This window comes from Eretmochelys imbricata, chromosome 18 (assembly GCF_965152235.1).
Source record: "Eretmochelys imbricata isolate rEreImb1 chromosome 18, rEreImb1.hap1, whole genome shotgun sequence".
In the NCBI taxonomy this organism is placed as follows: domain Eukaryota; kingdom Metazoa; phylum Chordata; order Testudines; family Cheloniidae; genus Eretmochelys; species Eretmochelys imbricata.
Window position 1 is genome coordinate 19,781,106 of NC_135589.1, and position 12,487 is coordinate 19,793,592.

The window sequence follows — 12,487 nt, forward strand, 5'->3', positions numbered from 1 at the left end:
GTCAGGAGAGGTCAGCTGAGGGAAGCTGATCCAGGTCTGCAACTGGCAGGAATAAGCATAGCCCCAAGGAGGCGAACTTTGAGACTCCTCTGTTAGGAGGAGACTTTGGAAGAAAGCTACTCAGGAAGGAAGGACTGGATGGAAAATTTGTGTTTGAATTTTGAAAGGAACTGTAAAGAGAAGACAGACCCTCAGGGATGAGGGGCCAGGCCCAGCTTGAGACTGGTATGAAGATTCTGTGGGGGTTTTGTTTGTCTTTTTGACTAGTGTACCCCAGAAGGGGTGGATTTTTGTTAAACAACTTTAGCCAGAGGACCAAGTCACTGGTGTAGCCAAACCAGGTTGTGGGCATTTTCATAGATGCCCTAAGAAGGAGAAAAAAAGGCAGGGCAACTGCAGAACCATCAAGGCCATGCTGGGGTGAGCACTCAAGAATGGCAACCCAATTAGAGAGCACTAGAGCACATCCCAACTTGCACTTAGTTCTCACTTTTTTCTGTTCATTTATGGTCAAGTAAAATCAATGCAATATGTCCTCTGAATGGGTCGAGAACATTGCTCCGACATTTACAATCAATAATATTTTATGATACTTTGCATATAATAGCAAGGATTTATTCATCTGAGTGTGTCACTGTTTCACAAACAAATTAAGGCTCATCTGATTGGTGTATTCAAACTGTCATATAGAGGATCACATTGGAGTATAGAGAGTTTAGTGGCCTCATTCTCAAAGGGCACTGAGGACCATTACTTCCCAGTGAAGTTAGTGGGAGCAGTGAGGACTTAGAACCTTCGAAGATCAGGTTGTTCCAACACAGCTCAGTGGAATCTGCTTGTAACGGTGCATGTTAAACTATTTAACTTTCAGCATATTGGGTGGCTGATTTCTCTTCACGGTTTTTTTTTATATTGCTCTAGTGTTCACCTTTCACTCTTGTTTGCTTTTAGCTATTTTCCAAACCACAATTTCAGTGTCTATTAAAAGTTATGTAAAATATAGAACGAGTTAGAATTCTTAATATTTAAAATATGACATGTTGTTATTACAGCTGAGCTCAGAAACATTTGCCAACATTTTTGAGTTCAGTAAATGGGTCAGTCTCACCTGCCCTGGGTCAGAGAGGCCCACTAACTTCAGGCCAGGTCCTCACCTGGTGTAAATTGACATACATTAATAATAATAATTGATGTAAATTAGCTATCAGAGCCAAGTGAATTTACACCAACTGAGGGTCTGTTTTGTTTTAAAAATGGAAAATTTTCTCTAAAATGTGTAACATTTCTCATTTTGATAACTTTAATTTCCATCTCAGTTTTTTGTACTGTCTTGCAGCTCCGGCTGACAGCCAGGATGGCCTGTGACATTGCATTTAGGGTGTAATCCTGCAAGGTGTTGAGCATTCCAGCCCCACACGAGCACTGAAAAAGCACTGTTTAAAAAAATGCCATTAGGTTATTCCCAAAACAATTTTTAGCAGAAAATTGTTAGCAATCGAATGTACCAGATGCTCTACTTTAAATGTGTGAGTAGTCCCATCAAAATCAATGGAATTTCTTAAATGCTATGTTTAATTGGAGCTAGAGTACTGGCTCAAGCTTTAGCATGCCTACCCTAATGAATCTTTACAGCATTTTATAGAACTTAAGTACTTAACCTGCCCTTCTGCCTGCTTGTCTATATCTAACCTTCACCATCACCGAAGTGCAGTCACTCTGAGGCAGAATCCTGGGGCAGTTCTCTTACCACCTACTGTTTAAAAAAATGCCATAAGGTCTTTAATGAACAGAAGTGGGTTGGAAAACCCTGATGTTGGATCTCACCTGGAAGAGATCGCCAGCAGCTCATTCCTCCAAACACATACCATACCCGTCACCAAGCCTGTGCTGCTGAATCAAGGGAAGCCATCGTTAATGGTGTGCAATCCAATCTAATTCTCTAGAGTGCTGGAACAATTTTCATAGCAGGGGTGCTGATGATGGAAACCATGTTTTTGATATTTGGTATTACTACTTCAAGGTAGTTGGTGTGGTAGCACCCCCCACTACTCCTAATTCCGGCAGCAATGCATGGAGACCACTGTGATTTATTTCTTCTCTCTCCAATGTTAGCATCTTAAGTGTGTGAGGATTTCTCTCGCAGATATATTAGGATCTTCTGCAGACTTAGCTTAATTATTTTCCAATACAGTATTTCTTTACATCTAATTGATTTTTTAGACAGAATTGTGCTGCTGTACAGCATTTTGGATGCCGGTGGTTACCTGGCATCTACTCCAGAAATGACTGCATCACCACCTCTGGATTTTCCACTGCGTTCCATCTTCTCTGTCTGTACTCTAGGCAGGATGCTTTTTGTGCCTTTTTGTGTGTGTGTGTGTATCAAATCTAAAGAAATATTAACTAGAACAGTTGAACATTTTCAATGAGATATTTTTGTGAGGAAAAACTTGCAAAATTTCTATCTGCTCTAGAATAATAATAATATCAGTCAGGCTGGTATACCTCCAAGTACATAAAGTATTTTGAGATCCCTTGGTATGGGAAGTGTTTTATGAATGTACGCTGTGGCTTGAGCGGAATGCTCTGAACTGGGACATCCCATTGATAAACCTGTCTTTCTTACTAAGCCATCCATTTAAGAGGCCAGACTATTTTGAAAAAGTCTTAACAATGAAGTAAACTATTGTACTGGATAAAAATATAGGAACGAAATAGTATTTATGGCTTTCCACCTTTATTTTGTTACCTTTTAATCTTTGTTATACTTTGTTATTGTTTTGTTATATTTATTATTATAGATTTTAATATCATTGTTTATATTAAATGTTACATATTATTTAAAAACAAGATTGAGAACCTCACAGCTAGCTAGAAATCACTAAACCCTTGGCACTTGTCAAATATGCCCCCAAGAAGTGGAATTTATGCTAATATTACCCTGCTTAGTTATTGACTTCAGTAGGATTTAAGCATTTGCTTAAGTGCTTTGCTGAATTGGGGCCTGAAGCAGCAGTCTTAACCACTTACCAATTTTAGACTAATTTAATTCGATGGGAAACATCCCAGAATGAAGTGACTGCTCAAGTCCAGCGCAGTGTGTTTTCATAGTAGGAGTACTGGTGTGAGTATTGTATCTAATTTTGAAAATATCTACACAGGTTTGCTGCATTCAAGGACTCTGGCCTTTACACCCAGTGATGTTCTTTTTTCATTGCAAATTGACTTATTGTTGTTTTTATTGTTTTACAGCAAGTACTGACTGATCCTGAGGTGGCATCCCAAGAGGGCTGTATAAAAAAGGTAGGAAAAGATTTAATCTTCTCCAAGTTGTGTTCATTACTTGGCTTTGTAAGTATCTTGACAGTTTTCCATTTTCATTTGAATACAAATGTGTAATAAATGTATGAATCAAAAAACATGAAAAAGGCTTTCAGAGCTTGGTTTTCCATTTCTATGAGCTCAGGATTGTACCCCTAGTTCTATTTGGGGGTACTTTTATGAGTGATTTGTGGATCCAGTACTTATGTAAAAGGAATCTTTGTTACAGTTATAGCCTAGGCAATAGCTGTTCAAACCTGGAAACCCCATTTTCCAGTGAAATGATGTTTGTCCTTACTTCTAAGTAGAAGTCAGTTCACCATATGATGTTTATTTGAAATCAAAGGGATCTGGTATGCATGAATAAAAGAACAGAATTTAACTAGTCTTATGTATTACCAAGCTTTTCCTCAGTTTGTGACATCTTAAATTATATTTCGAGAGAAAATCTGGTTTCAAGTGTATTTTAGCTGTATTATAATTTCTATAAATGTCTATACTGTAACTGTTTGACAACCCCATAAAGTATGTGTCAGTAGCCTGTCTAGTATTTTGGTCAGGATTATTTTAAATAACATAAAAATAACATTCTTTCCACTGGTATCTTTGGTTAACGGTATTATAAGATAAAGCATAGCAAGTCACATTTGATTATAGCCTACCTAGATGCCCATAAGAGGGGTAGCTTATCCTTGTTTGAGTCATGAGTTGGCTTTAATTCCTTTCACGTTATTGTCTTATTAGAAATAGACACACATGAGATTCAAAAGTGTCAAATATTTTAAATTGGAAAACTGCAACAACTGCCATTTTATTCACCCATTTAGGCCATCTTAAATACCATTTCTTGGCTCTGAAAGTTAAAAGAAAACACTTGTGCAATTCTGCCAAACATAGTGAAATCTAATACTTGTCAGGCTCCGGAGTTAGTTTGAGAACAGATATTTAGACACATCTATGTCCAGTATGGACCATTCTATTCTCACCAGGTTGAGCAAAATAAGCTTTTATTTTGGAAGCTAAAGTTTCCTCTGTGAAATGTCTTTTGACCATCCATTGACCTTGCAAGAGGACCTATAGCAATAGTGCTGAACTTTTTACCTTGTTGATCTCCATAACTCATTTCATGTTCGTCTGTGCCTCAGTGGGATCCTTTTGTCTGAGCAGACATGGTGACCAGGTGGCAGGTTCTTATTATCCTAACCCACTTATCACAAAGATGGAAGTAAATTCTCCATGGCCCAGGGACTGCTCAGCTATTTCTATCCGGTAGTCTTTAATTACAATATCGCAAATCCACATTCAACCTAAAAAGAAGGCTTTGAACAAAGGAAGAATAGGAGGAGACATTCAACAGATATCTTCAGATGTAAAAAAAATAGCATCTTCAAAATTCTCTTACTCTAAATGTAACACAGGACAATTATGATATTTGACAGAGGGACTGCCACTGTGACTTTTTCTTCTAAATGTATTGTAGAGAAGCACTAGTGGGAGTTTATGAGGTGATAAATTTACTGAAGGATGGGCAGTAGGGTTTTACAGCCAGGGTGAAAAAGGTCAAAGCAGTAAGGTAAAGAGTTCAAGTCTAAACTTAATGGCTTGTGAAAGGACCATTGCTGGACAGTTTTTCAGCCGGGGGAGAGGGGAAAGAATGAATGAAAAATAATCTTGTATGATTTTTGCAGCATCAGGACAGGGCTGTATGGCTTAATTTTGTATATCAACATTTCACTCTGACAGTGCAAGAAGCCCCTGGAGGAACATTTCAGTTCCCAAACTTGTCGAATCATTAAATTGCCATACCCAATGGGATACACAATTTTCTGGGGTTTGATTTCCATTTAATCCTCTTCCTTTGGAGGCATGCTGGAGGACAGGAATGTGGCTCACTCCCCATCCAGCCACCAAGACAGATGTGAATGGAGTGGGTGGGCCAGTCCAGGCTGGAAACAAGGGAAGTCAGAACCAAGCAGTGGTAGCATTGTTTGGAAATGAGTCAGTTGGGTGGCTGTTGGATCAAAGGTTCTGAAGGGGGCAATAGCAGGGAACATAAATAGGGAGTGAGAGAAAGAAGTGGAGGAGAGGGAAGACCTGAAAAAAGGGAAAGCTTGGAGGGAAGACTGACAGAATTGAAGTATAGTTGGAGACACGTGAAGCTTGTTTAGTTTAAACCCTCAACATCATTTTTCCTGGTTAAATCACCAACTGGAGGAAATGTTCTACTTTCTGTTGGTCCTTTTCCATTAATAAACTGTTAGTGAAATGCTCAAGAACTTTACTTAGAGGACACTAGTCTATAGTATAATAAATAAAGGCTTCATTTAGCTTGGGGTAAAATAGAAATTAACTCAGACTGTTTTTTTTTTAAGGTTCAAATAACTTTTTCACAATATGTTATGGCCTCCACATGTCTGGGTTCTGTAGCTGCTAGAAGTAGAAGTGTCAAACTAACACTAGAAGGCTGATTTTTGTGGTGGTACTGGACTCACAGGAAGCAGGAAGTCCCAGGAATCTAATAAGAGGACCTTTTCCCATGAGGTTTCCAGCCCAGTTCTGTGAAATCTGTAGATTCATATAGTTCACAGAATAACTCAAACTTCTAAGCATGTGCATCCCAGCCAAAGTGAACTGCCAAACATTTTTGTATATTTGCATATTGTTAGCTTTGATTGCATTGTGCCAATACATGGTTTGGATTATTTTTTCTGGAGGTTGAAGTATTTGCTTAAAGAGAATCAGGTAAAGTTCACATTTCTTTAGTGCACTGCATATATGCCATCAGGTAGGTCACACACATTTTTATCTGCATAGATATAGATATTTTCACAGATTCCCAAACACATTTTCAAGAACATCTTCCCTGATTAAATCTGCTGCCCTCTATTTTATTTTTCTTAAAGGGCAGCTCATGTGCTTTTTGTCTGCATTTTCCAAGCTTTCTCACTGCAGATAATACATCTAAAAACCAGCTTTGTATCATTATCATTTTGATTTAACTTTGAGCAGGAGATGAAAGATAATACTCCTTGTTCAGATAGGAAATGATGCCAATGTCCATTGCATGATGCTTTTATTTCTGATGGGTAATGCTACTTGTATTTAACTTTGCTCTAAAAGTCACTTTGGATGAACATTTGAGAATCATGCTGAGAGAGGCTCCGGGTATAGGGCTCCCAACCAACCTCTTCTGGATGGACTGTTTTTCTAACTGTGGTGACAAGAGACCTCAGGGACTTCTCTCTTCAGTAGACTCTCTATTTAGCCTCTGTTTACTTAGAGGGAATAGCCTAAGGGGCTACTGGAGAGAAAACATCTGTGGGAGATAATCTATAGAGTTATCTATCTATCACTCTTGTCGACCCTGTCTCCCTTGAGAGCAAGCTGAGAGACTTGTAATAAAAAGGCATCGCTGAAGAGGCTTTAGGGACAAATAAAGAGACATGTTAAGGGCCAGCTGAAAATGGATAGAAGACATTATTAAAGCTCAATAGCCATCTTATCAAAATCCAATAGGATAGACATTTGGCAAAAGGTTTAAAATTTATTCTTTGACTTTCTGGAGAGCTTGAATTTATCCATTAACAAGACTGTACTACACAGAGAGAGGGAGATACCATCAGCTTTAAAAGAGTTAGATTCAATCCGGTATTTCTATATATATATATATAAAAATAAAAACCCACCTTTTCTTTTGTCCTTTTTTGACTCACTGTATGTTATATTGCAAAATGTAAGAAGCTGTTAATACAGTACAGATGGAAACAAAATATAATCTGAAAGTAACCCTTTTTTCCAAAGTAAGTAACTGATAGTCTTGAACATTGTTTAGAGAAAACTCAAACTGTCTTAGCTTTGGAAACCTTGACCATCTAGAAAGTGTAACATAACACAAAGTACGCTATATAAGTGGAAAGTTGTTGGTAGTGGGCTTTTTTAATTAAAAATTAACTTAGTTTCATTGCTGCAAATGTGAACCAGGATAGACCTATAAATCTCTCTAGGTTTATTATTGTGTACAAAATGCTACAGGTCACAAAAACCATCTGATACTTCAGAAACACATTGTTCAAACTGGATGATTGATTGATAATTATGATAATTTGTGAAATGATTATTTGGGTATTATAACCATAGCTTGTCCCACTGGGTTGCTGTGAAGACATTTTCTATAGCCTGGGCCATCAGAAATGGCCTCTGGTAACAAGGGATATGGAAAGGTCTCGTCAGTCTCTCCCAGCGGGATCTCTAGGGCTGATGAATGATGACCCAGAGGAGTAAGAAATCAGACTTCAATAAGCAGTCAGGAAGGTAGTTAGGGAAGAGCAGGGGAACTGTTAACTGTCTTTTGTGGAGCAATTACTAGCTAGGCCATACAGCCTGAGGCCTATGCAGGGTCTATCATAATATTAGATACTCACTGAGAGAGTGACTTAAAGATTTTAACTTGAACTGTTTAATGTTCATGGATTCACAGCATTTCGCATTAGTCTACTGTACTGCACAGAACACTTTATCACCACATTATTTATTTATTTATTTACACAAACACACAGAGAAAGTGAAGAGTGGATTCCCTGAAACTGTCAAAAAATCCCCAAATTGTAGTGACATTTGTTTTAATTTATAGTTCCATTAATTGAGCCACTAACTGCATATGTTTAGGATAAGTGTGATCTGTTAGAAAGGTCGTTGCAGTGCTTATGGAAAGGGTGCAGACCAGAGAATAAATGTAATTATTTCTAAATTGTGATACTGTCGGTCTCTGTGTTTATCTTTAGCTAGTGTTTTTATCTCTATCCACTCATAAAAAGCATTAATCCAGCAATAGTTCAAAGCCAATTCTATGAGGTGCCTGAAACCAGACCTTGATGATGTTTCACAAAACTATATTGGAGTGAATAGCAATATCCAGTGGTCATATCTAAAATCCAGTTTCAACATGATCTCTGCCTTAGAGGTGCTGTTTCTTAAGAACTTTAATTTGCTCGTTTTATAGGTTATATCTTTATGAAATAGAAGTATGTTTAGCTGCCACAAACAGAGGCAGCTTTGAGTTGATTTTTATAATCTTTTCTTGAATAGACTTGCGTCATTCCAATAAGCCCTGGACAAAGGAGGGAACAGTTGTCTGAGCGTCTTTTTTACAACATTTCTCTCTTTCCATTGTTAGAGGGCTGCTAATAAAAGAACCAGGAGTCCATTAATTCAGTGAATGAACATATAGTAAAGTCAGTTCCCTCTTGAGAACAATAATGTTGAGGTCAGCTTAGGTTTCCATGGAAACTAAGTACTAAGAAGTTTGCATCCTTGATTTTGCTGAAATGAAGCATGTAAAGTAAAAACGGTGTAAAGCAGCCACAGAAAAGTCAGAAAACTAAGTGTTGGTCAAATACCTTTGCACTGCTAATGCTGTAGATTTAATTTCTCTGATTCAATTGTCCGATTAGTGCTGTAACTGGGGGAAGGGGGCAAAAGGGGGGGAGGGTGAGTCAGAGAGAGAGAGAGAAATATTTCTGTGAAGAGGCTTTTTTATTTTGGTAGTTAAATGCATAAATCAGGTCAAGTTAAGAAGACCCGCCATTGTTAATATTTCTCTGTTCATATCTCCATCTCCAGTACGCTCAAGTGAACTCTAACCCCATGCAGTGCAAGAACATGTGAACTCCGCACCTTTGGAACAGTTTCAATTTTCAATATTGTCAGTACTGTGGATGATAAGGGTGATTGATGGTATATTATATTGTGTGTTAACGCAAAGCATAGACAGGGTGAAGACTTCCTTATTTCATTATAAATGTGACTTTTTTGGTAAATTACGTTGATTTTTTTCACCATCCACTCTAGCCGAGTCTCCATTAAATCAGCACAGCCACCAGATTAATCCAGAATGCAATGAAGCTAATTAATTCTTTTCACACTAATTTATAGCCCACTGTTATATTTTCATGTCTAAGTGAACAATGTATCTCAGGGGAAAGTGCCTAAACTGTATTACTGAGTTATTTATACCCATTGTTCTAAGTGACACGCATCTGTATTACAATGATATCTGTTAAGATAAAAATGTGTATTTACTTCAGAGGTTGACAGCTATGGGAGGTCACCTTGCCTACCTGGATTCTCAGCTTTCCTCAAACATAAATGCTCTCACTTTGAGGAAACCTGAGTTCCATAGCAGAAATGGGTATTTAATTTTTTTGAGGTGGGGTGAAAGAGATGTGGCCCCTATGGCAAAATCAAAAACCAGATTGGTATGAATCTGTGTCCCTTTATATCTCTGCCCTGAAAGTTTGAGGAGGGGAGTGGTCAGATAAATTATTCCAGTCTTAGTTCATCTCTATTGGCTACTTAGTTTAAAAAAACAACAACACTACAACCAGTGTAACAGTCCTACATCTCACTAAGGCAAAAATGATGACAACTAAAGCTGGCCAAGCTATAAATTACAGCCCTTTTTTGACCGGTGTGTGATTTCTTCTGGCCTATTAGTAAGTATTCACAAAATAGTTTGATCAAATAATTTTCAGTCTCTCGGTTATTCACAAAGTGTTTGCGTTGATTATTTCCTCATATCAGTTCATGCTTGTGTGGTTGGCCAACTAAATCACCTGGTATTGTTTCTGCTCCTTCATTGGATTATTGAAGCTTTTTAAAGAGGAGGGGAATGAATAACACTTTCTGATGTGACTTTTCAATAGAATAATCATTTATTTATAGGACTCTCAAACAATTTTATGAATACCTGGCAGCTGCCTAAATAATACGAACCCGCATGGCATAGTGAGGGAACTCAGAACTTTTACTGGTGAAATTATTCAGAAATCTATATTTGCTATTTAACCATTTCTTATCCATGTTACCTTCCCTTGTATGTGTGCATTTCTGGATGTCCTTGTCAAAAGAACCAAATAGAATGCCATCTGCGAAATCCAAAACACTTCCTCCGCTTATGCATTTGTTCATTTAAATCAAGATGTGTTTTTAATTGTTTGAATACACTTGAAAGTATGCTGTCTGTCATAAGGGAATTAGCTGCAAAATAAAATAAAAGTCTGGAGTTTATGTACTGCCTCCAAGATGATTACTTGTGAAATAATATTCTGGATGATTAGGAGGTATTACAGCCTCCAGTTAGTTTAAAAATGCCAGAATGCCCTAGAGATCCCCGTGAATCTGCTGCCAGCCGGCCCCCGTCAAAGCTGAAGGCAGCACTGTCTGGAGCCCAAAATCAACTTCAGGAAGGTCATGTGAAAGAAAATCCTCAGTCATCAGGAAGTCCTTGGCCTCATGGCCTTTCTGACATTTTCTGACAAACCTTAAATCACCAAAGCAGACAAAACATCACAAATTTTAGAACGATAGCCTCTGGGACTTCAAAACTGTACATTAACTTAAAGGTAAAAAAAACCAACCAAAAAACTAACCCAACCACCCCTGCCCCCAACCCACCCTGTAATGCCTTTTTGCACACAGAGGGTGGATGTGGCAGTATTAGATTTAAATTCAGAGCCTTAGATGAGATGGATTGGGAAAACCAAGAAGACTGTAACTAATACTCTAGTCTAGGAAAGAGATGTGTGTGTGTGTGTGTTGCCACCAACTATTTAGATGCTATATATATATATATATATATATATATATATATATATATATATATATAAAGTGCTGTAAGAATAGATTACACTGAGTAGGACAGATTTCTTTGCAGAATTGTTTGGACGCAGGATTTATTGTATATATTACGTACATTATAGAAGCCAGATGGTGGTAGTAATAAAATCTGTAATCTTCAGGTGCCTGCACTATTCAGTTAATTAAAATGTGCAGCACTGTTAGAGGGAAGAATATGTATAAGCTAGGAGGCCTATTAGACCTCTCCTGCTAAAAAGCCTAGACAATAATAGGGGGGAGAAGGGGGACACGAGGGGAGGGGAGAAGAAAGAGAGAGAGAGACTGGAGAAGCGTGAATTAGCACTTGGCAGCACTGCACAAACATAAACGAAACAAGACCTAAAGTGTCATAGTAATGATCTAGATACCGATGGCCTATGCTTTTCCGAGACACGTAAACTTGGGAGGAAAAAATGCTCCTTTTAGGGTTTTTTGGGGCCAGAAATGTGTGTAGGAGGGACAGAACAACCAATACGTCACTTGAGTCCTGTGCCTAGTTGAGGCACATAATATGTTTTGATGTTGCCTCTCAGACAACTGCTTTCTTCTGACATGGAGAGCCTCTGCCTATAAAACGTGCTGAAATAATCTGATTTATTTTGCACAAGACTTTTGCTCTTTGTGCAACCAGACATGGTAGCTGCATGCACAAATGGTTGCAGACGAAAACTTGCAAGCACAAAGCTAGAGGCTGATTTGAGGCAAATGGAAAATTTGGCCCTATATCTAAATGAATATTAATTGTAATTCAAAATGGCTATTTCTTTTCATTCCATTTTATGAACTCCTTGATTTCCAGAACCATGATATAGATGAACAGAAACAGAAGGCTGTCCAATTTCTATAAAGCATAAGATCTTAAGTAGAGCTGGGCCAAATATGGAATTCCTGAATTTCAAAATTTCATTTCAGGCTGAACTGGGATGAAAAGTGGAAACAGAATATTTTGTAAAACATCAAAATGAAACATTTCAATAACTTACTGTCAAAATATTTGGCAACATTCATATATTCCCACCAAACCTCTTGATTTTGTAGAATCAGCATTTTCCAATGGAAAAAAATGTTGTCAGAAAAGATTCAAGTGTCACTCATCATAAGCTTTATTTTGACTCTCCAAGAATAATATTTAGCATTTACACTGTATTTTTAACGTTCAGAGTACTTTGCAAACATTTTCTAATTAAGTAAGTGTTCAGAGACCACACTAATACAGAGCTACAAGTGGTTCTGCTCAGGCTTCTGCTGCATTTCTTCCTCCTTCTCTCGGAAAGGAGAAATCAGCAGTTAGTATGGGAAAAGCCAGGGCTCTGTTGAGAAGCAACTGAGACGTTTAGCAAACATTGTTCATTCCCATTTGAGTCTGGAGTTCCCAAGAATGATAGTGAAAAGAATTAGAGAATCCGGGATAAAATCCTATAATCCAGTGGCTCTCAATCTTTCCAGACTACTGTACCCCTTTCAGGAGTCTGAAATAGGTAAATTAGCTTTG

General features: G+C 37.9%; 1 protein-coding gene across 1 annotated transcript in view; it reads left to right on the forward strand.

The window, feature by feature from the left end:
- PRDM16 (PR/SET domain 16) overlaps nt 1-12,487 on the forward strand; it is a 456,415-nt gene that overhangs the window by 236,912 nt on the left and 207,016 nt on the right. Inside the window, exon 3 of the mRNA XM_077837220.1 lies at nt 3,253-3,303. Within this exon, the coding sequence (XP_077693346.1) occupies nt 3,253-3,303 (51 nt within the window). The remainder of the gene's footprint in view (nt 1-3,252; nt 3,304-12,487) is intronic.